The following is a 27,206-nucleotide window of genomic DNA, read 5'->3' as shown; positions in this document are numbered from 1 at the left end:
ATAAGCTGTAAAAAAACCCCAAACCAGCCATGGAAACCTTCCAAGTCCCCACCCCGCCGCCGAATCATTCAAACTCATCTTCATCCACTTCCTTCTTCAATAACACATAACATAAAACCGTTCTCCATTCTCCATTCTCTTCATGTTTCACCAAAACATGAAGAGAATGTTATTACGCCACACAACACTCTTCCATCGATCAACCGCTGCAAAAACCTCTTCTCTCCCTCGCTTCATAAATTCATTCCATTCTCATTCTTCACTCGCTCATTTCAACAAACACCTTACATGCTTAATGAAAACCAATCAACATTCAACCGCCATTGCACTTTTCAACCAGAATGAATACAATAACTTCATTACACCTTGTATTATCACTCTCACTATTATTATCACATGTTTTTTCCATCTGGGTCATGTCTCTTTTTCTTTTTCGATATTCGGTAAGATACTTAAACGCGGTTATGGTTTAGATACTGTGGCATTAAACACTGTTCTTAAAGGTTTATGTGTTAATGGTGGTGTTTTGAAAGCATTGGAGTTTCATGATGAGATTGTGAATAATGGGTTTAGTTTGAATGAGGTTAGTTATGGGATTTTGATTAATGGGTTATGTGAAAACGGGAGGGTGAATGAAGCTGTGAATTTGTTGAGAATGATTGAGAAGGAGAAGGAGAAGGAAAAGGATGGTTTTTTTGTGAAAGGAAATGTTGTTATGTATAGTATTGTGATTGATTGTTTGTGTAGAAATGGATTTGTTGATGAGGGTTTTGAGTTTTATAATGAGATGATGGGAAATGGGGTTTGTCCGAACGAATTTACGTATGGTTCGTTGATACGTGGATTGTGTGGTGTTGGGAAATTTTTGGAGGGTTTTGGATTGGTGGATGAGATGATTCGAAGGGGTTTGGATGTTAGTGTTTATGTTTTTACTGTTTTGATTGACGGGTTGTGTAAAAATGGGATGTTGGTGGAAGCTCGTGAGATGTTTGATGAAATGGTGAACAGAGGTTATGAGCCGAATATTGTAACGTGTACCGCTTTGATGGGTGGGTATTGTTTGAAGGGGAATGTGGATATGGCGAGGGAGTTGTTTGATGCGATTGGTGAGTGGGGTTTTAAGCGTGATGTTTGGACGTATAATGTTTTTATTCATGGATATTGTAAGGTTGGGAGAGTGCGTGATGCTGTGAGAGTTTTTGATGAAATGTGTCGTGAGGGTGTGGTTCCGAACATTGTTACTTATAATTCTTTGATTGACTGCTTGTGTAAAGCTGGGGAAGTCTCAGGTGCTTGGGAGATCGTAAAGACAATGCATAGGAGCGGTTTGACGCCAGATATTGTTACTTGTTGTATCTTGTTAGATGGTTTGTGTAAAAGCAAGCGTCTTGACCAAGCGATTTTGTTATTTAATCAACTGGTTGAAAGTGGCTTGACACCTGATGTTTGGAGTTATACCATTTTGATTCATGGGTGTTGTACGAGTCGAAGAATGGGTGAGGCCATGAATTTATTGAGAGATATGCATCTTAAGAATTTGGTTCCTCATATTGTAACTTATAGTTGTCTTATTGATGGCTTGTGCAGATCTGGGAGAATCTCAAATGCATGGAGGCTTCTTAACGAGATGCATGTTAAAGGTCCACTCCCAGATACTATAACTTACAGTATCTTGTTAGATGCTTTATGGAAAAAGCAACATCTTGACGAGGCAGTTTTCTTATTTAACCAAATGATTAAAAGGGGTTTGGAACCTGACGTTATGTGTTATACTATCATGATTGATGGATATTGCAAGAGTGAGAGGATAGATGAAGCAATAAACCTTTTCAGAGAAATGCATATGAAAAATTTGGTTCCTGATATTGTAACTTACACAATACTTTTCAATGCTGTGTTCAAATCTGGGAGCAACTCGTATGAATGGAAGTTTGTTAATGTGATTCGTGACATTAATCCACCTCCTCGTGTTCTCAAATACCTAGCCGCACTTTGCAAAAGTGAGCATCTTGACTACAAGTGCCTTGCTTCAGCCAATTGTTAGCAGAGGAATTTGTTATTGTAAGTACTTACTGATTTTATGTATGAAGTTGGAATATAAAGTGCACATGATTTTCTATGCATCTTCTGATTGAAGGATGTTGTCAACTTGTCATACTAAATACCGTACTGAGATTTTTCATACATGCTTAATGCAGTTAACAAACATGTAGGGACACATAAGTTTATTCCAGTTATAGTTGATGTCAAATGAGTGGTCCATCTCTGCACATAAAGTTTGGCACCATCAAGTTTGGCCTTAAATGTAATGTAACTTAAAGACCTGCAACCATTTTTTTGAAATGAACCATTTTGATAGGAAAATTGCGCACTTCGTCAATTGTAGATTGAAATTATAAGTCCCTCCCTTGCATTTGATTTATCTTTTGTAACAAAACTATACATTTCTTGATAGGATCCAATGACTGTTTTTTATATTATGTTTAAGCTACATGCTATATGCCTTGCCACTGCGTCCTTCCTACTTTCTCAAATCATTTTTTTATTATTAATTTGGCTCTATAAATCCTTTTTTTTTTTTTTTTTTTTTTTTTTTTCTTTCTGGTATGATTCAAGCATCCTGCTTTTTTGCTGTGTTCAATTCTGACAGCAACCTGTTATTGAATGTAGGTGACTTTTCCAGATCTAGATAACTGTGAAGAATGCAGCACAAATTGAACACAAGGCAAAACTTAATATTTTGTTATCTATTTGAGCTGTTAAAGTCTTCCATTATTGAAATGATGAAAGTTTTCTGAAGGAGTTCGCATCTTACGCAGGATCTCTGCAGACATCAGTTAGTCAACACATGCTTGGGGTTCGACATACTACATCTAATTTCAGATCGTCATTTCTTTTGACACTGCTTAACCTTTTATAATAGCTTCATATTTATAATTATCTGTTTGACAAATGCAGAAAAGCAACAATGGAAATGATGTATATGCACTGTCTGGCTATTCACCCAGTTCGGCCTTTATGATTATCACCTTCGTGCAACGGACTGCCAGGAACGAAGTACTAGTGCAGCATATGCAATTTTTTTCGGATGAAAGGTACTTTTTGGTTCTTACTTTAGAATTCAAAATACATAGTATTAAAACTATTGTATCCTTTTCCTTTTATTATGTAATGGGCCTTATAGATCAGGGAAGAGGGAAAGGCAGGGACTGTATCTATGATATTAAGCTTAGTAGCATACGTAAATACCATGTTACATGAGCTATCAGTATCAGCTCCCCATGGCTGCTATTTCCTTTTTCTGTAGTGATATAATGCAAATCAAAGTTTAAGATTGATTTCAGCTTCATCTTACTGTGCTCATATACTTGCTTACGAAGATCTGGGTCTCACTTTACACTTATGGGCAATCTATAGTAGTGTATCCACCATTCAATCGAGAAAAGAGACCCAGGACATTTTAAGAAATATTAAATGGTTGAGCTAAATAATTGCAATTTTTAACCAATATATGTCAGTATAATGACAGTAACAATTGTTCAATGGATTTGTCATTGTGTTTGTTGTGTTCCAAAGGAACTAGGTTTTTATAAATCCCTGACCGTCAAGATATGACACCACGACCAATGAAGCAATGGCCATGCTTTAAAAGGTTGTAAAATGTCTGCTTCTGAAATGCTAAAAAATTTCAAGAAAGTAATTCTAGCTCTTCTGAAAACAAAATAAGAATATTAAGTAGAGAAACTTATTCATGAATTGGTCTCTAGAGGTAATGTAAGAAGATACAATGAGGTCCAATTACTTTTGTTTTGATTTCAAATATAGTGGTTAATGTTGAACTAGTTAGAATGTTTGGCAAATGCTTCTTTTCCGTCTGTCAGAAAAGTTGGACTGCAATGACCTTTATATTGTTGAAGTGTGTTTTTGACTTTTTGTTAATGTTTGCCGTTAATATTTTTAACCTTGACACAACTTTGATCCTTATTCATTTCCACTGTATTACTAACAGACCCACGATTAGTGTTTCTGCTATATGAATAGGATGCAAGTAACCTTTTGTTATTTGGTCGAATAAATAATTAAGAGGAGTGGTAACAACACACTCTCTAACACAGCTCTTTTCAACACACACTCTCTAATTGATTGAAATTTAAATGGGTCCCACTAAATCATGTTGGCCCCACATAGATTTAGCGGGTCTCATTTGATTTTCAACCAATTAGAGAGCGTGTATGTTAATAAGAGTGTGTTGCTAGCATAATTCAATAATTAATAGCCCAACAAGCCAGTAGAAATTGACAATGTTTATTTTATCTTTGCCCTATTCTTTTTCAAGTTATCTAATGTTTACGTCTTTTACTACCACGAAATATGCTCTTTCCAAGCAGTTTGAGCAACAATGCCCTTATTAGAGGGAAGAAGCTGAAATGCATTGAGGAAAGGTGAAAATCCATCATTTCAGCTTTTGGCCCAAATTCCTGATTGTAGTTATTGAACAAAAAATTAATTAGGTCCATTTTTGCAGGTACTCACCAAGAAGAAAGCTATTAAAAACTTGTCAAGGCAGCATATATGCTGACAAGGGCCATTTAGTTTCTTTCCTCAATGTCTCAATTCCTACAGAAATGGCAAGTGTTTTGGAGTGAAAGAGATGTTCATAATATTGTAATGATTGGGTTGGTGGTGTCTGGTCAAGAATGTGCCACCGTTTGTTCGATCCAAGATGTTAAATTCTTAACTTGACAGAAATTGATGACGAGAGTTTAAACTTATCAGAACAAGAACAAAATCAGCAATGCATTCATCGTACCAGAAGTATGTGATCCCAATTTTATGTTCATATGCTATTGTCATGATTGTATGGTTTAAGTTTGAACTTCATTGGAATAATTTTATGATTCCCTTTGCATTTTGTTTTGTTCCTATACTAGGGGTGTTTCTAGAAGCTTATTTTGTTTGCAACCTAGTCATTGCTTTCTCTGGAATTTCTTCCTGATGTCCACACATAACATAACACATTCGACATTAAGCAGTTGACTTTAGCCAGTTAGTTGTCTATGTCTGTCTTGCTGTCAAATTGTGAATCAACAGAATTTTTCGCAATATTTTTTGCATCTTACTTCATTATTCTCAATTTGATTTGCAGACTTGAAGAATTTACAGACTATCTATCCGCTGTGGAAACTTAGACAACCAATCACGAGATTTTTGGAAGCTGTTTACAAGTTACAAATGGAAGAAGCAAAAATCGTCTTCTGATGTTATCTTATTGCTCTCATTTTCGTTTTGGTATAACTAGCATCAAGTATAGTTTCAGCAGCTATGCCAATTTTGAGCATTTATATTGTTTGTAACAGAGAACTACATTTGAGGAACATCTGCTTTCCTAACATTGTGAATTGGAAGTCATGGTTTTAACTTGTAAATTGTGACTTTCCTCACAAGTTATTGAGGCAGTGTGTAAGTTCAGTACCAAAGTCAATAATTGTAAGAAGCTTGGGATGTTGAAGAGTGTGGGTCTTTTGATATTGAGCTTTTTGATATAGTACATCGCTCTAGATAACTTGAATTATACTATTTATGTAATTAATCATTTGGATTTTCCCAAAAACACATATTTTTGCTTAAAAGACTTAAAATACTGCTATTGTTTCTACAAGAGTTGTTTGACTTTCTCTATAATGATTTCAATCATGATTATGCCTTGAGATATTTGATCACTTATCTATAATAAGTATGACTTACTCTATAGTGGAGTGTGGTCAACACACTTTTAACTTATATTTTCTAAGACACTTTCACATATTAATCGAACTTAAATTACTCCTCTTAAGATTTACCAATCTAGATCGAGAAAAACACTTCAAATTGGTAAAATCAGGACAAAACAAACGGTCTTAATAGATAAATTCATAAAAAGTTATTTTCAAGAATCCATAGTATGATAAAAGAATTATTAAAATTTTGTTCTTAGTTCCAACAAAATCATACTTTTTAATTCATGTAAAATTTTCCATTAATATTTTTAATCCCTGTAAATATCACCCTGAACATTTTTTTATCCTTAAAATGCTAAAGAAAAATGTTACCAATTAAAAAGAGCAATTTTTTCAGAGACTAAAAACGAAATTATAAATATTTATTGGATGATTTATTTAATTAAAAAAATATATATTTCCTTGAATTTAGTTCAGTTGGTAGGATATTACATATTATATGGGGTAGGGGTACGAATTCCGGGCACTCCACTTCTCTTCGTTTAAAATGTGTGAGCTCTAACCAACATATATATATAAAAAATGTAAAAGGAAACTCCAATAAAATATTCTCGGGCCGGGTTGACCCATTTGTTAGAAAAAAACTCTAACAAAAAATCCTAACTGAGTTCAAGTGTTCGTTCAAACCCAAAACCCCTTTTCAAAATCTGCACCGTTCAGCCTCCAACCTGCGAAGTGCGAACCCTCTTCAACCACCACTCTAATTTTGTCATAAATGTGTTGCAACCAATAACTTGATTTGAAATTTGTTCTTAACTTCTTAACTATGGCGAAGGAATTGTTGAGTCTTGATAACGGCACAACTTGTTCATCATGGAATTACTCTTCTACGAGACTCGCTACTGGTTCCACTGATGCCACTTTTCAAATATTCGATTTTAAGGATCCTCCTTCTTCTTCTTCTAACTCTCTTCGCTCTTCTTTCAAATCTAAGGTCACTTTCATATTCAATTCAATTCTATTTTTTTTTATTTTTTTTATTTTCATGATAATAAACAGTTTTCAGCTTATTTTCATAAGTTCTTCAAGATAGTTTATGAAAACAATTTATAACATATACGGAAACAATTTAACTTTTTTTTTTTATCTTATGCTATAGAAACAGTTGATATACTGAGGAATTATCATGATAAATGTTTGTGCTAAGCTGCAAATAAGCTGTTTATCCATACACGGTCTTTATTTTATGTTTTGTTATAAAAATAGCTCACCTAACGACTCATATGATAAGTGTTTATGCTATAAGTGTTTACTTAAATTGTCTATCAAGATTCAAAGCAATGCCTAAGTCTTTATTTGAGCTGCTCAGCTCATGCTTGGATGAACTTATTTGAGCTTATCTATTGATATTCAATAATTATTTAGAAATTATTCATAAGATATTTTTAGGAAAAGCAGAAGCTGTTTCGTGTTTGTCTACCGTAGTGAAAATCACTTCTTTTAAAAAAAAAAAACACTTCACAGAAATGATTTTCATGAAATGCTTCTAAAAGCAACTTCTCATTTGAAGCACCTTTTAGATTTATTTCTTTCAGTTTATCATCTTTTCAAAAAGCCTTAACAAAGAGATGAAAACTTTCTAAAGTGAGCATATTTTTTTTGAGTGTTTTTTTTTTTTTTTTTTCTTTTTTTATTTTTAAGAAAGAGCTGTATCAAACAGGTCTTATATGATATAGGATTATTCTGTAAGCGCTTAATTAAACTGTTTATCCAAACAGTGCCTAAGTTGCTCAGCTCTTGTGCTTCTCTCAGTGATTTTTACATTTATATTTTTTTCTTCTTAAACTGTCAAGGTTCATGAAGGAAACATTGTGAAGATAGTTTGGTTTCCACCAGAGTATGGTGATGCAGTTGCATGTGTTTCCGCTGATGGAATTGTCTCATTGTTGGAAGAGATTGTGGAAGGTATCATTGATTCGGTTTCTTCATTTACTTGTCTTGTGTCACATTTTCTTCATTAACATTTCAGTTAAAAAGCTCTCAGCTTTTCATAAATTTTATTCCGTCAATGCTGAAAACCTAAATTTTAAATTTGTTTAAATAGATTCACAGCCTCTTCAGTGGAAAGTTCGCAAAACCTTAGGAAGCAGTGCGAGCAAAGTCCTTGATGTTCAATTTGGAATCTCTTCGACTCGTTTGAAAATGGTTAGTTTTTTAAGTTTTTATTTAAAAAAAAAAAACAAATTTCAAATGTAGCCAATGACCATTAGTAATAACATATATTTGATTGATCGTAACATTTTACATCTATGTGCCATACTTTTCACATTAAATCCTGTAAGAATGCTTGAAAGTAAATACTATTGATTTACACTGGTTTACATTTTTATGAACACCATAGGTTGCTGCATATTCAGATGGTCATATGCGAGTTTTTGAACTCTTGGATCCTTTGGAACTGACAAACTGGCAGCTTCAGGTGAAACTGGCTTCTTCTACCTTCTCTCTCCAATTCATGAAATGTGATACTTAATGTTCTTCTTACAATAAACTAACATATTATTACTTTTCTTTCTGTTAGGCTGAATTTCAAAATGTTATTGAATCAGTATCTTCATTTGGAAAGGCTTTGTGTCTCTCTGCGTCCATAACCTTGAATCCACAGAAGGGTGGAAGCCAGGAATCCTGCTTCCTTGTAGGTTTCAACTCAAATACACCCGAGCTTAATTCTTCCAAGGTAAACCCTAGTCCGAATTTTGTCTCTGTTATTTCCAGTGTTGTCAAATAGTGCCTTCGTCGTAGGGGAATTTAAACAAATCGCTATTGTTCCATAATATGCTATTTAGTACAAAGTGTTGTTTCATAACAACAATAGCAGCATTATAGCACTATAGTGTAGCAGAGTCCCGAACAAATCGCTATTTTCTGCGATCTGTGATTGATAACACTGTTTATTTCAATTTTATTTGAGCCGCATATCTTAAATTTCCTTGGTATGGCTATCGTCTCGCCATCTATGTTTAAGTCTGAACTTGCAAATAGTCTGAACAAATCACCAAAGAATGTTCTCCCCAACCTTCTCTTTCTAGGTTTGGGCTATTTCCACATCTCTGACGTATAGTATGTTTTTTGCGCAGGTATGGGAGTTTGATCAAGCTCATCAAAGATGGCTTCCCGTGGCAGAATTATCACTGCCCGAGGACAAGGGTGATCAGGTTTATGCCGTCGCATGGGCACCAAATATTGGCAGGTAAAAGTTGCATAAAGTTAGAAACATTTCTGTCATATCTATTAGTTTCACTTCCTTATATAGCATTGCTGCCGGCATCAAAATGTTGCACTGCTGTGTAGACATGATTTCGTGTCAGTTAAGTGGAGGCAAAATGGATTCTAGGGGTGTAAATTTAATCTTGCCTCCAGGATTTATTCTAATTTGAGCTTTACAATCAATTAATTTTTACCCTCAAATTTATTGTTTCACCCACGTTTATATGAATGTATCTACACATAAACCAGTTTATATTCAACTCACTTTTTGCCAAAATCTATTTTACAAAATCAATTCTGTTTAAATAAATTTTTGTCATATTGTAAAACCAATTACACATCAACACAAGGAAGTATGCGGTTATGCACTGCATAGGCTGTAATTAACTCTAGCACTATTTTCTTATGTAGTCAAAGAAAGATGAGTTGTTACTTACTAATATGAATTTCTTGTAGACCCTATGAGATCATAGCTGTTGCAACTCACAAGGGAATTGGAATATGGCAACTAGGATTGAATCCTGATCATAATGGGAGACTTCCAGTAGATAGAGTTGCAGTGTTATCTGGTCATGAAGGCGCGGTATGATTTTGACTATATTTTTTGGTTCAAGTCTACTTTTCACGTTGTCTTCTTTCAAACATCATATAGATGCTTGAATTAAAGTTTCATTAAATGTTGTTCAGGTGTGGCAAATGGAGTGGGATATGAGTGGAATGACGTTGGCTACTACAGGTAACGATGGAATGGTCCGATTATGGCAGTCTAATCTCAACGGTGTTTGGCATCAACAAGCTGCATTTGAACCTACTTCTTAGCCACCTAGTACTGTTGCATGCAGCCATCGTATGTTGTAAGTAGTAAGCTGGCCTGGATTTTCCCCACCACCAGTATTAGTTATTAAATAGGAAGACTTGTATTTATTTTGTTATAGGTTAGATTGACAACATTCTCCTGTTACATGAAAGATATGATGAAGATAACTTTTCACTCGTTGTGGTTATCGACAATCGCAATCCCTTGATGTTCACACAAATCATATTTTCACTTTTCCAATGACATGTTAAGATTTTCCGCAATGTGATATTGAAACGACACGCTTTGCTTTTGCAACAGCAGAGGAGCTACTGATATCTATCTTATTTCTGTTTGTGGTGTTTAACAATTCGCATTGAAGTCTGATTTAGCTTGCTCGGCCAAACAACTTTCATATAGGTGTCTGCACTTTCTGAGCATTACTACTAACTTTTTTAATATGTTCTTTATTGTTCTGATACCAGAACTTCTTACATTTTAATACTAACTACATAAAGGATATTAAATTTTGATGAGTTTGTTCTGATACCATAACTTATTACATTTGAGTAAAACACATGCATCACCAAGTAACAATTTGAGGGGAATGTTTCATAAATCACAACAACCCTCTCAAAAAATAGAGAAAATCATTCTTTCTGCTGCTCCCCTATGTATTCTCTATTACAAGAAGCGGGAAAACACAAATAGTAATGTTTATCCTTAAAGGCAAAAGAATCACATCACTCAAAGATTTCAGCCATATACATGCCTTTCTTAGATTCTAAAACCTCTTTCAAGAATGGTATACAATGAGAACTAAAATCTCTTGGATGAAATGCCTTTGTAGTACTTTGAATCATTTATAATTCGTTGCTGCCACCTTGATATCAGCTGTGAACATTGCTTGTACTGGTCTATGATCGGAAAGTTTTGACTCACTCCTGTTGTATTGAATTTGCCTCATTCCCTTTCCAAACCATATTATTCTATCACACCTGCAGTAGTACTTTCTTGTGGTTAGAGTATATCATTGTGTGTTAATAGTTGAAAAGAAAGCATTTGAAGCATGAATTTGTTCATTATATGTGTGTTTGGTTGGTTTCACGGTGGAGGATAATATATTTTATTTTTCCCTAGTTAGACATGATTAAAATAAAAATACAAATGTTTGATTATTGTTTCTTCCTGAAACACAAGTTTGAGTAAAGGTGAAAAAGCTCTTCTTCAAGCTTTCAATGGATTGTTAGTGGTGTATATACTGAAGACAATCCAATTCGTACATGAAAAAAATTGTATGAGAAAATTTGCAAGTATTTAAGTTACAAAACATGTATTTAGCTTCGATTTTTTGGCTGAGAGAGAACTCAGAATCAAACATACTTCGGAAAAGTAACAAACTATGGTGACAATTCACTTTCACTTGGAAGCTACCGTTCGTCAGGCCACATTCCTACTGTGACTCCAAACAGGCTATGCGTCTTTGTAAGTAGATCAACCTGTTGGAGATTTTAAGGAGAGCTTCTGAACCTTTACTCAAACCTTGATATTTCAGGAACAATTACTGCTAGGCAAATGATGATGCCTTCAAACCTAAGTTAGACTAAAGCTGAGAAAAAAAAAATGCATATATTGAAAATATGTTACTATGATTAGTTGATTACCATGCTGGGGAACGTCTCTTTTTGCTCATGTGTTGCTGATTACAACCTATATAATCATCAGAATTTGGATGGTATTTGTATGTAGGTGGAAATTCTATAGATCCTTCATGCCAACCTTGGAATACACGACCCTCTTTCAGCTCCATCTTTAGCTATATAATTTGGAAAGAGTTTCAAATTATGAATACAATTGTGGTAAATAAAATAATATTGATTCCCCCTTAGTCCCTCTAAATATTTTTAAAAAATGAATTTGGACCAGAGATCGAACCAGTGTGGCCTCCAAGTAATGGTTCAATAGATTTAAACATGGTTGAATCGGATTACAAATAAATAAATATAAAAAGTAAATAATAATTGGTTCAACCAGTTTAACACTACGTAATTCAGCTCAATCAAATTAAAATACAACTGAAATCAAATCAAATGGTGAATTACTCATTTTAAAGGTTGAATTGACCGATTCAATCTTATTTTAAAACATTGTATTTGGATATGCGACCGACTTATACTTTAAAAATAGAGATTAATTTGTTCAAAAATCTTGAGAGACCAAAATCACTCTATGTGTCTATGGTCCACAGTAAGAACCGCTTCTTCTCTTCCACAATGTTGAATCTGGATATGATAATACCGTTGAGCCTTCATCGTACTAATAAGAGGGAATAAAAGTGCAAATACATCTAAAAATATTGCTATGCAAAAACAAAACTTATAAACCTTACTTGATCATGTTTCAATAAGGTTTCCCATTCTCTTTTCTTGATCAAGGACTGTGTTGCAGAATGTGACATATCTATCCTGTAGTTCAAGTCTCCTAGCCACACAACTCGGCTGCATGTTTTACCAAGTACCCATTTCAGATGAAGTTCAATGAAATGAAATTTACCAAACTTATATAATGGTCTAAGTGCATGTATAAATTGTCGGTGAGTTTAACAAAACCACAATGACGCAAAATTGTTAAGACTCTAAAGTGTAGCTTTTGTCAAAATTTTGGCGACAGAATGTGATTTGACCAAACTTACCGTCAATCCAAATATTCACCAAGTTATTTTAGTATGCAAGTCGTATTAAATAAATAAAAAAAAACTCACAACTTTTAAGAATTTGTTATTCCAAAAAAACTTTGAAACCATGATCTTAAATCCAACAACTAGGGGGATTAAGGGAAGTGTTAGGTTTTCATTGTAATTGTAATCAAACACATATCTTCTAGTTAGTGGCTTATTCCTTAATTTCTAAATGATATCTTTTAATTTTGTATAACTCAATATATGAAATTGTGCATGATTAAAGTTGTACATATAATTGAAATATATATCTTACTCATGATCAATAATTTTCTGAGGCAGATCATGCAGAGGACCAACAGGGAAGTTTGTTTGGGACAAAATATCAGCTGCATTAGCATTTCTTTGTCTCTTGTCTTCTTCTTTCCCACCTGAAGCTAGATGGCTGCATATAAAGCAGAAGCTTGTTTCATGCAAGAAAAATCTAATTGATATTGAACCCTGCATTTTAAGATCAACAAAATATTTAATAATTCTTTTCAAATTTTAAAACTAGCAACTAAATTCTCAAACCTTAACTTATTTTTTAAAAAAAAATATGCTTTCTATTTCTCTCAATGTTTTAAAAACTTAATCGAGCTTGCGAGACTTCTAAATCATGATCGAACCGGAATGAAACTGCGATCGAACTGCTCAAATAACCAAATCGTTGACGGTACCAAATTCACGATCTAATCGGCGATTCAGTTTTTAAAACATTAATTTCTATATGCTATGCCGAAACTGACCTTGTTCGCCAAGCAACCCAGGACTCCACATCCAACAGATGAGACATTCAAGTGCTTGATAGATTGATAAAGGTCACATCTTGCCCAAATAGTAATGAACATTCCTACCAATTGCCTACTTATGATGCATTGAAAATCATCAACATTTTCAACCTCTTCACAAGTTTGTTCCTTCAATGGATATATCTTTTGAGGTTCTGCCTTTTTGTCTTCTTCAACTACCTTCATAGGTCTTTTATTGTTAAGGGTTGCCCCAATGAGGGAATTCCACTTCATGGAAATTTTCTTGTTTTGAGGACCTAATACATTTGCTGCATTTAGAGGTACAATTTCTTGGAACCTGCTACAAGTTTATCACATCAAATACTACTAAACTAATCAATGCATTTGGATTTTCTGTGGTCACAAATTCATGAAGTCAAAACATCGATGAATCGAGATCGGATGATGTATAAAATAAACTAATTTTGATTTTTTTTTAAAACTCTAAAATACTGAACTTGAAATATGGATCATTTGATCTTAATCCTACGGTCATCGATGTGTTGACTATGTAAACGGTGAGATTTGTGACTACATCAAATCTAAATCCCTAGTCAATGATTGTAGTGAAAAGGAGGGACTTTATAGGCTTTGATCCTCTTTGATCCTCAAACCAAATCTTAATCACCAGATTAATCTAACCGTTGAGATTTATTGGGATCTGATGAGTGTGTTGATCTCTCAACCGTTAGTCTAACTGTTTGAGATATTAGATTAATCTAAGGGTTAGGATTTTGTCGGAGATGCAGAAGCACTTGTATAGGATCTAATCGCCAAAGGAATCAATCTTACAACAATTTAGTGTCTATGAAGTTGATTCTTACAAATAATGTAAAGTAATAAGAGAAAATTTTACCCCAAAACATAAATATCTGCAGAATCATTTTGTGTGTCAAGCCAATCTTCAATGTCCAAATTATGAGGTGGTGCAATGCCTCCAATATTCCAGGAACCAACAAAGATCCTAATTCAAAATAATATCCATATCAAAGTTACTTTCAAGGTAATAAAAATATATTACAAAAAGTTACATAAACAATTGTTCAAAAGAATGTATGATATTATATGATCTCATACTTTTTGGTTTGATGATAGAATTGTCTTGTTGAGTTTTCAGATGCTTGATTCAAACTAGTAGTTTCCTGCTTGGTCTCTGATGAGTTCCTGCTTAGTATCTTCCTTAGGATCTTGCTCTCACTAAGCTTGATGCCCTGCATGATCTTTGGACAAAATATACACTCATGATGCATTTAATAGTAATGTTAGACCGAACTGATGAGACCTCCGACTCATGGTTCAATCACGATTCAACCAGATGACAAATAAATAAATGCGTATTAATAAACAAAAAGAATGTAAAAAATGAAACCGGTTGAAGCAAGTTGAACCGGTTTAATCTGATTCAACTTTGGTCCAATTTGGTTCAACTATAGATCGTATGTAACAAAGATCAAATCAACTGTTGGACTAGTGAGTTACTTGTTCAAACGGTTGAACTGGCCGGTTCAGTCTAGTTTTTATAAACATTGATATATAAATAAAAATCAAAATAGAAAGAGGAAGAAGTAATTAACACTAAAAAGACGGATTCAAATCTTCTTTTACGCTGCAGCGATGCATCCACTTTCTTTTTCCTACATCGCTGTATCGTAGAAGAAGATCTGAATCATGTAAAGACTACCTAAATGAGACTAATAGAAGAAAAGAGATACTTACTTGTTGTTAATAGCAATCTTTACTCTCTCACCAGTGATTTTCTACTATAGTACTAATAAATAAATGTATATACCAAACTAAAGAATGGCTAGGAAGAAAGAGACTTGAACAAGATATCAAGAGGAATGGATCAATGGAGGAGGAAAGGGACTTATAGGCACATGCAAATGAGTATCATGATTGAATTTGAATTGATTGACAATTTTTTATGACAAGTTATAGGTCTAGCTATCTAGCTAGGGACAAACAGAAAAAACCTGATGTCTTTTTCATATGCTTGTTTGGTCTATGGAGGAATATTTTTGTCATATGCTTAGCTTGTTTCAATATTTCTTGTTTTGTGTAAAATTATTTTACACTACTATGCTTTTATCAAAGTGAAATAATTATGACGTGATAGTATAAACTATGGAATGACAATGTGTTATTATTTGACATAGCATTCAATTATTCAATATATTTAGATTCTCTAACTACGAGTGAGTTTAAGTTAAAAATGAAAAGATAATGTGGAAATTTTTAGAGAAATATGGAGAAAAAGATGAGAGAGAAAATATGAGAGTTACTTTAGGTTAAAAATGAAAAGATAATGTGAAAAAATGTAAAGAAATATGGAGAAAAAGATGAGAGAGAAAATATGAGGTGAATGATAGAAAGAAATGTAGGTGATTTTTCCTCTTTAATGTTAGAGAATCCTTGCCCTATATATATACTATTTTATTTAAAAAATTATGAATAGTTTAATCATTCCTGTTATTTAATTGCTTAATATTTTTTTTTATGACCAAACCATGTTTTTTCATTTTAATTAGTCCTTCAAATATTTGTTTTTGTTCAAAATAGTTCCAAGTTTGGTTCGGTCCTTTCAAAATTAAAACGTCTCTATTTTTCTCAAGACTTTTTTTTTTGCTTAAATGAAATTGGATGGATTATTGAATTTAGAATTTGATTAGACTATTTTTCCAAATATAGTAATATGTAGTATACTTTGAATCTACGTCACTTTCATTGAAGTCTATTTGGGAGTTACCTTTATAAGAAGCCAAATCAATATTTTCAAGTCCCATGTTCCACTAGTCAAGTTCAATCATGTTACTATGTCAAGTTACATTTTGACATACAACTATATGTGGTGGTGGAAAACTTTTTCAATATATTTTTAACTAATGTCAGTTCAGATTCAGACTCACTTTCATATAATTTTTTTAAACTCACATAGCCACACCTATGGCCAGGGGACTAGAATTTAGTGATTATTTAGCATTAACATGAAGAAAATTGCTTTTATTGACTTCGGTTTCTTCGAGCGTCAATTTCGATGTGTCCAAACTTTGTGACAGCGAAGTGGACACATCTCATTTTTTTTGAGCCGAGAGACATGGAAAGATAAAGACGAATTGTTTGGTTGGATACGTCGACAAGTAAATATGGCTGAATTTACGTTTATCATAAAAAGATCTTGTGCAATAAGAAATCCAATGTTGGAGTTGGTTTATGAAAGGAGCGGCGATCACAAAGTACCGATGAAAAAATTGAAGCACGAAGCAACGGGGTCAAGAAAATGTGGGTATTTGTTCAAGTTGCGAGGATATGTTGTTAAAGAAGGAAATGCTTGGAAGTTGGCTATTCTTAATGGTGTTCACAACCATGATATGTTGTCATATGTAGCAGGGCACCTTCTTGCGGGAAGATTAATGGAGGACGACAAGACGATTGTACATGACTTGATCAATAGTTCTGAAAACCAAAAAATATTTTGACAAATTTGAAGAAGAAAAGACAAGAGTCCATGACAAATATAAAACAAGTTTACAATGAACGTCATAAACTCAAAAAGGCAAAAAGGGACGATTTGATGGAGATGTAGTTTCTAATCTCAAAGTTGGAAGGGAATAAATATGTTTATTTCATAAGAAAAAAATGTGACAATCATACTATTCAAGACATATTTTATACTCATCCACAATCGGTAAAGTTGTTCAACAATTTCCCGACTGTTTTGATAATGGATTCCACTTACAAAATCAACTTGTACAAGATGTCATTGTTTGAAATAGTTGGAGTCACCTCAACCGATATGACATATTAGGTTGGTTTTGCATTTATGACGACGGAGAAGGAGAATAACTTTACTTGGACTTTACAAATGTTGCTTAAACTTCTTAAACCAAATAGTGATATGTCTAAGGTGGTAATGACTGACAGAGACACGACTTTGATGAATGTCGTAGCAACTGTTCTCCCTGATAGTAGTGCAATACTTTGTTATTTCCATGTTGGTAAAAATGTTAGAGCAAAAATCATCAACGATTGTAGAGTGAAAGCAAAGGTTGTCATAGAGTGGATGGGAAAGAAAAGCTTGTCGACGGGATGAAGCCTAGTGAGATAGTTGATACCATATTTGATACATGGGAAAAAGTGGTTGAATCTCCTACTCAAGAGTTATATGCAAGTAATGTTATGGAATTCCAAGATGCTTGTAAGTATTTTTCCAAAGTTTCTTCACTATGTTCAAACTACCATTTTGGACACTGTTAAGGACAAAATAATGAGGGCATGGACAGACCTTGTGTTACATCTTGGGTGCAGGACCACGAACAGAGTTGAAGGGGCTCATGGTAGAGTGAAGGAATATTTGACCACCTCCAAGGGTGATTTGGGTACTTGTTGGAAAAAAAATAGATGAGATATTGGTAATCGAGTTTGGAGAGATACAATCATCATTTGGTAGGAGCGTTGCTGTCTTGGAACATAGATACAAAAATGTCATTTTGTACTCTGGGTTGAGGGTAATATGCGTAGAGAAGACATGAACAATATTTTTTTGGAAGAAGAGCGTGCTAGGAAAACCTTGTGCATGCACAAGAAAACTTGCAATTGTGTTCAAAGGATATTGTATGACCTACCTTATGCATGCTTCATTGCTATGAGAATCCGTCACAACAAGCCTATTCGATTGGCTGAGATATAGCAGCATTGACATAAGTTATATATGGGTGAAGAAGAAAGTAATGAATAATTGTTTTCAATCTCAGAGGAGTGAAGTGGTATTCAGGAACCCTCATAAATTTTAGATAGGTGAAAGAGATAATTTATTATTCCAAGTGCTTCAAGTTGTTTAACTACTAAGGCTTTTTTTTTTTTGGAGGGAGAGGAAGATAAAGTTTTAGAGGGTTGAAAATATAGGAGAAAATGATAAATCTTTCATATTTTTTGAAAGAGTAATTTTTTGAGAATGATAAATTAATGCTTGTGATTAATATATTTTTAATTTTAAGAATTTTATAATTATATAAATTAAATTTGAAGAATTCATGTAAACCCTCTAAAACACTCCTCTGTATTATGGAAAAAAAAAAAAAAAAAAAGACCCCCTAAAGCCTCCTCCGTCATCTATTTCTTCCACTTACTCCTTTTTTTTTTTTTTTTTTTTTCAAACCTCTCTTTCCTTTCTCTTCAAACTCGTAAACAAAGCCTAAGGGAAACTACAAAGTCCTACACAACTTTGTCATAATTTTAAGGGTTAAATATGTTTTTGGTCCCTATAAATATAACAACTTTTTGTTTTAGTCCCTCTAAAATTTTCCTTCAAGTTTTAGTCCCTATAAAATTTTCAATTTTTATTTTTGGTCCCCCGTTTAAAGTAAACTCATATGTAGAATTCATATTTTTAAATAAAATTTTGCAGAAAAATGCATAATATTATAAGTATCTCTCCCAAAAAAATTAGAATTTTTTACCAAAACATGAATTAAATATGAATTTTTATATGTTTGGAGGTAAACAATTTATATTTAATTCATGTTTTTGTTAAAAAATGAATTTTTTGTTGGGAGTGATTTTTACAATATTCCATACATTTCTGCACAATTTCATTAAAAAATACAAAAGTTTACTTAAAAATAGGGATCAAAAGTAGTGATTGAAAATTTTATAGGGACTAAAACTTGAAGGAAAATTTTAGAGGGACTAAAACGAAAAGTTGGTATATTTATAGGGACCAAAAACATATTTAACCCTAATTTTAAATGATTGTTCTATCAATACATATGATGGAACATTGATGTGAATTTGAAAGGAAATTGAAGATTAAACACCAATAATAAGCCTTTGAGCTTATTTGAGAGCATGAAATGATGAAACAAATTGCAAGTTCAATCATTTTGTAAAGAAAAAAGAAAAAATTGCAAGTTCAATCATGTTCCTATGTCAAGATACATTTTTTTTATATAAAACTATGTGTGGCGGTGGTAAACTTTTCCAAGTGGAACTAGACTCTAGTGATTATTTGGCGTTTTACATCGATTTGTTGGCCAATTTTCATTACACTCCTTTTAATTCTGACCCATGTGCAGGCTAGCATAAATATTCATACCTCATACCCCAGAAAATGATCAAATTCATCCTAAAGATAAAATCCCATTTGAATTTGAATGGTAGCAAGCATAGGCTCATGCTAAAGCTATGATTAAGCCGAAAAGTACTTATAGATTAGGCATATTAAATTATTATATTTTTTTAGTGAAAAGTATACTATATGGTAGCATTTTACATATTAATTTATTTTACATTTGCCTAACCATGAGATACGGAGGTTCATGTATGACGAGATCATCAATGATTAATGTGGTTTTACATTTAAAATCTTCAAATTAATGCAGACAAAAAGCAAAAACCACAAATCATAATTTATGATGATATAATTAATGATGTGTTTGGTTTTAATGATATGATTAATGATGTGTTTGGTTTTAATTAGTCAAACATATATTTGATTTTAGATTTAAGATCAATTATAATATATATATATATATATATATTTAACTTAGATCCAAATAAAAACTAGTTGGTTTATTTTAAACCAACAAAACTGGTTTCAACAAAAATTTTAGAAATAATCCACAATTAAAGGAAACAATCTTAATTTTTAAAATTAAATTAAAAAGATAAAATAATAATTAAATCAAGGGATAATTTCAACTGAATCTTAAATCAATAAAACATGGAAATTTGGTGGAAAAAAAATACACACCAATTCACAAAAGAAAAATGAGTTTTTTCAAGAACTTTTTCACGAACTACTCACAATCAAATCAATTATTTGTGCAATCCATGCATCACTATTGAATTCTTCAGGAATTCATGGAGAATAAAATTGGTTGATTTTTAAGTTTTTTTAAGCTTTTCAAGAACTATATAACAGATCTAATATGTTATTTGTACGATCCTTCATGGATGTATCACTACTGAATTCTTCAGGAATTCGTGGAGGATAAAGATTGATTTTTAAGTTCTTCAAGAACTATGTAATAAATTTAAACCATAAAATAATTCTCCAAGCAATCATTCCTTCATAGATTAACGATTTTGAATTTTTCAGGAATTCAAAGAGAAAAATATTAAGTTCTTCAGGAACTACGTTGTTGAATTCTTTAGAAATTCACATAGAATAATATTTAGTTCTTCAGGAACTACGGTTTTGAATTCTTCAGGAATTCACAAAGAATAATAGTGAGTTCTTCAGGAACCACGCTTTTGAATTCTTCCAAAATTCACATAGAGTAATATTGAGTTTTTCAGGAACCATATAATAGATCTCTTTGATTTTATAATATGAGATTAATTCTTATGCAATACTTCATGATTGCATATGGAATAAATAAACACAATAATATATTACAATTCACATAACAATGATTTAATGTATCTATAAGGCACTGATTTCAATTGATGGAATTGTAACAGTATAGCCTATAATCATTGATACAAAATTAAAACTTATTTAATTGATGGAATTGTAACAGTATATCCTGTAATCATTGATACAAAATTAAAACTTATTTACATAAAAAATAGATTAAGAAGAATTGCATACCTCAGTTGGTAAGCTCGTGCTAATAACGTGTTATGAAACTATTAGAATAAGAATAAGAATAAAGAGAAGCAGAGAGAATAGAGATAGAAGAAAGAGGATTATGTTATTCTCTTGTGATGTATAATTAGGTTACATATGAGCTCTATTTATAGAGAAATACAATGACTTGGGAGCAAGCACAATAAGGCCCAATAAACTAACAGTATGATCAAAAAACTCAATTGCTACATGGACATCCACTTGTAATATTCATAACACCTTTATTTTATTAACAATTTTATCATTTTTATTTATTACATTTAAGATAGGAGAGTTATATATTAGTAGATTCAAATCATTGAAAAATTATTGTAACCAAAAAATCATTGAAAGATTAACATGAGTTGGTGAATGAATAGGAAAAAAGTATTAAAAAGAATCTTGAATTAATAGAGAGAGAGGATAAAAAAGTATTTGGGTACAAATTTGAATGTAATAAAAATAAAGTTTCCGCGTCTTTTGCCACTGTTCTCTTCCAAATCTCATTCTTCTGTAAGTTTCTTTCAGATCTCTATCATCTTCTTGCATTTTCATTATGCTTATCTGATTTTTATATATACTTTAATGCATTTTTATTGAATTTATTGTGTTTCGATACAATATATGAATGTAATTGATTCTAATTGATTTTGCATGCTAGCTATAAATTGTAGCTTTTAATTCTATAATTCATTTTTACACTCTATTTAGATTTGCCTAAATCAGATTTACATTATCAATTCAAACATAATCAGTTTTTGTTACAGTGGAACCAAACATACAAGTTGAACAATAAACTTGACTGTAAAAATCAATTCAATAATCAGAAGCTACGAATTTTTACTTACAATTATAGAATCAGAAGCAGCAATTTCTAGCTTCAAGTAGAGGCAAAACTAGTTCTAATCCAGAGTAATCAAACATGTCAAAATCTCCTCCAAAAGGGGAACCAAAGATGCACTTGAACATACTTACAGTTATTATGAATTTAAAGGAGATTTACGTAGATTTTGTGTGATGTATTGTTTCACTTCCTTTTATGTGTTCTTGCTTGCATTTATGCATTTTTATGTCATGTTCTTCTTAACACAATGAATAGAAATGGCTAGGTTTTTGTGTTTATTTATAAAAATGAAAATCACTTTTTAAAAAATAAAGTCAGGTATAAAAAAATTGATTTTCAGAAAAATCGATCAAAACAGCTTCTTGTTTGAAGCAATTTTTAGATTTTTTTCCCCAATTTTTTGAAAATACGTAACAAATGGATGGAATTTTTTATAATTGATTATTTTGTTTGAAAAAAGTTGTTACAAACAGGCTCTATATATAGTGGAAGTGAAACATTTTCCTTTTGCTGACGTTTTGGGATATCTTTAAAAAAAATTGGATTTGGTTCCCATTTTTTATGATTTACCCTTAATTGTGTAATCCAATTTTTGTCAGCTGTTCCTCTGTTGTGGATAACAAAATGGTTGGAAGTGCTGATGTTTTGGTCAATGGTTTGAGCACTAATGGAGCAGTCGAACTATTGCCTGATGATTTTGATGTGTCAGCCATCATCAAAGATCCAGTGCCTCCTGTAGTTGCAGACAACGGCATTGACAAGGAGGAGGCAAAGATCAATGGAGGAAAAGAGAAAAGAGAAATAGTTCTGGGTAGAAATATTCACACCACGTGTCTAGAAGTCACGGAGCCAGAAGCAGATGATGAAATTACTGGCGATCGTGATGCTCATATGGCAAGTGTGCTGGCCAGATACAGAAAATCCTTAACTGAAAGGACAAAGTATCATTTAGGTTTGACAATGCTTGCTCTCTTGATCCTTTTACTTTGCTGATTACATTACATGGATGTCATTGTTGTATCTGGGGGTATTGTAGGTGCTAGTTCTGGATATAGAAGAAAATAGTGTTTACTCATAGGAAATATTTATTAAAACTTAAGTATTCATGTTCATTCTAACGAGCCAATTACAAGCCCTAAAAAAAAAATCCCTGCACAAAAGAGACCAAACAAGCAACGCATCACAGTAGACAGTTGCAACACCGTAGGCAATATAGGATTGTGCAAACCTGATTTGCACTACTAACAGCAAATGCAATGCCCTGAAGAAGGTTTGTGACAAACGGTTTGGTTTGGTTTGGTTTATCAAAACCGAATTATAAAGTGGTTTGGTTCACTTGATTTGGTTAACCATGTACACCCTTAAGAAGCTTTTAGTGAATGAACATCATGTAGAATCCTGTTTTTTTATTTTTATATTTTGGAGATTTTGACATGAGGAGTTCTTATTATTTTTTCAGTAAATGGACCCATAACCATTTTGGTGGGGTATTCCATTCTTGTTCTTTATTTCCCTTGATCATTCTATTTCAAATCTTTATTCCCATATTAGGAAGTAAGCTCAATTGTGTCTGTAGGAAATGACAGCTTAAGTTCTAGATAACTCAACGGGTTACTTTCTGTTCGTAAAGGGAGTTACAGTTTTCATTGTTAATTAGAATTCTGTAAAATCTGTCAGAAATAGGATATTAAGATGTAGGAACTAGGAAGACAGGGTAAAGTAGTGTATTGTATGGTTGGAAATTGGTCTTAGGGGGAGTGATACCAGGTTAGTCATTGATCTAGAGCTAAGAAAGATCTTATTGATAAAATCATCTTGTTTCTTTCATTCTTTCTCAAGTGTATGGGCTATGAACCAGAGTCTATCAGATTATTTGTTCTTTTATTACCAAGTATTATGGCTTATCCTGGAGGTGAATAGCACCTCATTTTACTTAGGAAAAAAAGTAAATATAGTTTTGATATTTTCCATGCTGACATCAAGAAAATAATTTGAATCCTTTTTCCATCCAGACTTCGCTTGAGTGTTTTATTATGTTATCTTGTGTTCAGAATGAATTTGCAACTGCGTCGGCGCTATTACAATTTCAGTGGATGTTGCCTTGATTCACAAAAAGACCCCTTTGAAAGTTGTGCATGTGAGAAAGTAGATTTATACAATACAAAAACATTCGAAAAGACACATAAGATGTTCTATATACAAGAGGGAATTTAAAAAAAATTGTAGTCTTGCATATATTTTTGGAATCTCTAACAGTGCATTTAAATGATTTTTATTTCCATTTCCATTTTTGAAGTAACTTTATTTTACTAGGATTTTGTGTAACCATTGAGAAAGATCTAGAGATTAATTAATGAGTTGGATAGGGATATGCTATATTATAGAACATTATGGCGGCATTTGATCCATGTACATGGTGAGATATGACTTGGTTGTTGTTTGTGTATCCGTTGAAGCTCATTTCTTCAACTAATCTCTGTAGTTAATTCGGCCTAGCATCTCATTTAATTTATGAAAAATCTATTGCAGGCTACCCCTACAATTTGGATTTCGATTATGGCGCACTCTCTCAACTTCAGCACTTTTCCATAAACAACCTTGGAGATCCTTTCAATTTTTAAAGCTGCCCGTATGTACAGAATGGAATGTGAAAAGGTTGAGACTCTTAGTTCTGGCGAGATTGATTGTGATGATTTCAAGGCCAAACTTCTTCGCCACCAGGACAAACCAGCAATTATAAATGTGAACATCGGTAAGTTTCTCCACACTGTCTCTCCAATAGTCCCATGCCTCCCCTCATCTTCATTCTTTTGGTTCTGGCTCATAGAACTGAAATTTTGCAGGTACAACTGTGAAAGGAGCTGTGGATGATCTTGATCTGGTCATACAAAAACTTGAAGAAGCTGGATTTTCACAGGACAGGTTCTACATCCACGTTGATGGAGCTTTGTTTGGTCTCATGATGCCTTTTGTGAAACGAGTAAGTGCTAATGTTACCATGAATAAATCATGTAACATGTGAGATATAATGCTGAAACCTCCATCTGCTATCTCCATATGTTCTGATAGGGAATGCTTATGTGTCATTGCCATTTGTTTTGGTTGTTTGCATATTTGATATTTGCACACTGCATTTTGGTTCTTCCATGCATGCCCTTTCTATCTTACCCAGCTTGTTCTGCATTTTCACTTTAGCAATAAGGTCATATTCGTAGACCTTATTCCAATTATTATATGATCAAACTTTGTTCATATATGATAGTTGAGTTGCTTTTCTAATGCTTATTGATTAGCCTAATTTATACAAATATGATCATTACTATTGGTGACTATTTACATTCAGAAGAAATGGCACCCCTTATTTCAAATTTAAGTCTGAGAATTTTGTCTTTATTCTGACCTGGTTATATTTAAAAAATAGAGAATATTAAGTTTGTTGCTTCTTTGTCAATACATCTATGTTGGACGATATGTGATTGTTTGGCTGCTAGCTTTATAAAATGAGAACTATTCCTGTAGTTTCTTGGATCGTGCCATATTCTGTTATTTTGTATCCATTTCATATGCATCGACAGAGTTGATATTTATAATATTTTATTTAATAAAAAATAAATTGTGCTTTGTCAGGCTCCAAAAGTTACTTTTAAGAAGCCTATTGGCAGTGTCAGTGTTTCTGGCCACAAATTTGTGGGGTGCCCAATGCCTTGTGGTGTGCAGATAACAAGATTGGAGCATATTAATGGTCTTTCCAGGAATGTGGAATACCTTGCTTCTAGGGATGCGACTATCGATCATGGGTAGTCGAAATGGCCATGCTCCCATATTCCTTTGGTATACCTTGAACCGGAAAGGATACAGAGGCTTTCAGAAAGAAGTGCAGAAATGCTTGCGGAATGCATACTACTTCAAAGACCGCCTTATCGAGGCTGGGATTGGTGCAATGCTTAATGAGCTTAGCAGCACGGTTGTATTTGAGCGACCACATGATGAAGAATTTATACGCAAGTGGCAGTTAGCATGCAAGGGGAACATCGCTCATGTGGTGGTGATGCCAAACGTCACTATTGAGAAGCTTGATGATTTTCTAAACGAGCTTGTGCAGAAGCGTGCTACCTGGTTTGAAGATGGTACATTTCAACCGTATTGCATAGCATCAGATGTAGGTGAAAACAGTTGCCTATGTGCTCAGCATAAGTAATTGTAGCATCTAATAGAACCTAGCTAGAGTTTACAACGGTAGTTGTTTGTTTCGAGTTTTTTATGTGCTGTGTTTTATCAGCACTGTGATGCACTTATATAAGATTTAGAATCGTCTTTGCTATCGTACTTACTTGGCCTTATATTGTTAGTACTTATAAATTTGGTCAAATAGCCATTACTTGGCTTGTTATTGATCATATATTGTTCAGTTTCCACAGCGAAAGCTGCAATTACCAAGTTAGTTAAAAAAACGGATGGATGAAAACTTGTGGAAAAGAAAGCTTTCTTAGAGTCACTATGATTTTTATCTTTCATTGGTTTCTGAGTCAAAGAAAAAGTGAGAAGAGATTCAAAACCAGGAGTTGAACCTACTCATTGTAATGCTCGCCACCTTATGTGGGAGCTGAACTCGACTACCAATCTTGATAGTGGTCCCAACTCATGTAAAAGACAATCTCGCAAATTGGTTAAGGGAAAATTACATTTACCTCCCCTAAAGTTTATTAAAATGACAGTTAGACCCCCTCTAGTTTTAAAACCAACACTAACCCCCTTAAATTTCTATCAAATAAACAAAATACCTCTCTTTTATATTAACACCCTTGATTCTCCGTCAAATTGTTTGTTTTTAGAGCGAGCAACCAAAAAGTCAACTGGCTCATCATTTACACATATGTTGTGATTTGAAGCATTTATTTCTCATAATGAACGATCAACGTAGCTGCTGATCTTGCATAACAGAACTACAATTTTTACAATACAAACTTACGTATGTAGCAGAAGAAACATGAACAGTAAAAGAACCACGAGAAACAAACGCTTTGCATTTGATGTTTTATTGGCTTATCACCATTTTAGGCACCAAATTAAGAGGGCCATTAGGTGAATGAGGAGCCATTTTATAACATCCCAAGAACATAAATAGGACTTGAAGGCTAGCATTAACATTTGCATTTGAATTTACATTTACAACTCTTTTCTGACACTTGTAAAATTTGACAAGCAAAATCCATGTTAGGATTTGTAACACGAGCATTCTTCACATAATATTGAAATTGAAAAGCATCTTCAAATATTTGTCCTTTTCTCTACAGAGATAAGCAATGACAAAAGAGGTTGATCTAGAAATACCTTGTCAACAATGAACAAGAACAAGACCACCTTGTTGATGGAATGGAAAGAGGACGAAATGGTGAGCAATGATTGAGGTTTGTTGTTCGTTGTCTTCGATGGTGGTTGTTTTCTATTTTACCGTGACCGAGGGAT

General features: G+C 33.1%; 3 protein-coding genes and 1 pseudogene across 8 annotated transcripts; 3 read left to right on the top strand and 1 right to left on the bottom strand.

The window, feature by feature from the left end:
• On the top strand, nucleotides 1-5,563 carry LOC25496655 (pentatricopeptide repeat-containing protein At3g22470, mitochondrial). 5 transcript variants are annotated; one of them, XM_024785380.2, is made up of 7 exons: nucleotides 1-2,061; nucleotides 2,671-2,725; nucleotides 2,820-2,857; nucleotides 2,959-3,095; nucleotides 4,389-4,442; nucleotides 4,526-4,815; nucleotides 5,147-5,563. In XM_024785380.2, the coding sequence occupies exon 1, from the start codon at nucleotides 143-145 to the stop codon at nucleotides 2,042-2,044; it is 1,902 nt and encodes a 633-aa protein (XP_024641148.1). In that variant the 5' UTR covers nucleotides 1-142; the 3' UTR covers nucleotides 2,045-2,061; nucleotides 2,671-2,725; nucleotides 2,820-2,857; nucleotides 2,959-3,095; nucleotides 4,389-4,442; nucleotides 4,526-4,815; nucleotides 5,147-5,563. The 5 variants fall into 5 exon arrangements, with proteins under 5 accessions (XP_024641148.1, XP_024641147.1, XP_024641146.1 ...); XM_024785379.2 differs by adding an exon at nucleotides 4,932-5,046 and having other exon boundaries at nucleotides 2,671-2,857; XM_024785378.2 differs by having other exon boundaries at nucleotides 2,671-2,857.
• Nucleotides 5,564-6,385: 822 nt separating this feature from the next.
• LOC11419305 (protein SEH1) lies at nucleotides 6,386-10,122 on the top strand. The gene is made up of 8 exons (XM_003619877.4): nucleotides 6,386-6,711; nucleotides 7,571-7,682; nucleotides 7,822-7,922; nucleotides 8,119-8,196; nucleotides 8,299-8,454; nucleotides 8,855-8,967; nucleotides 9,441-9,567; nucleotides 9,672-10,122. The coding sequence occupies exons 1-8, from the start codon at nucleotides 6,544-6,546 to the stop codon at nucleotides 9,801-9,803; spliced, it is 987 nt and encodes a 328-aa protein (XP_003619925.2). The 5' UTR covers nucleotides 6,386-6,543; the 3' UTR covers nucleotides 9,804-10,122.
• Nucleotides 10,123-10,305: 183 nt separating this feature from the next.
• Nucleotides 10,306-15,166, bottom strand: LOC11412656 (type IV inositol polyphosphate 5-phosphatase 9). 2 transcript variants are annotated; one of them, XM_003619876.4, is made up of 8 exons: nucleotides 15,004-15,166; nucleotides 14,365-14,507; nucleotides 14,144-14,251; nucleotides 13,246-13,585; nucleotides 12,774-12,958; nucleotides 12,170-12,278; nucleotides 11,445-11,596; nucleotides 10,306-10,778 (listed from the first exon to the last, which is right to left on the bottom strand). In XM_003619876.4, exons 2-8 carry the CDS (start codon nucleotides 14,502-14,504, stop codon nucleotides 10,640-10,642), a joined length of 1,173 nt encoding a protein of 390 aa, XP_003619924.1. In that variant the 5' UTR covers nucleotides 14,505-14,507; nucleotides 15,004-15,166; the 3' UTR covers nucleotides 10,306-10,639. The 2 variants fall into 2 exon arrangements, with proteins under 2 accessions (XP_003619924.1, XP_013452743.1); XM_013597289.3 differs by lacking the exon at nucleotides 15,004-15,166 and having other exon boundaries at nucleotides 14,365-14,920.
• A 6,112-nt stretch (nucleotides 15,167-21,278) lies between these two features.
• Nucleotides 21,279-26,157, top strand: LOC11413128 (serine decarboxylase-like; annotated as a pseudogene).
• Nucleotides 26,158-27,206: the final 1,049 nt, after the last annotated feature.

Source organism: Medicago truncatula, chromosome 6, assembly GCF_003473485.1.
Source record: "Medicago truncatula cultivar Jemalong A17 chromosome 6, MtrunA17r5.0-ANR, whole genome shotgun sequence".
Lineage (NCBI taxonomy): Eukaryota > Viridiplantae > Streptophyta > Magnoliopsida > Fabales > Fabaceae > Medicago > Medicago truncatula.
The sequence above is the reverse complement of the archived record's forward strand: the minus strand, read 5'-3'. Positions and strand labels throughout refer to the sequence as shown.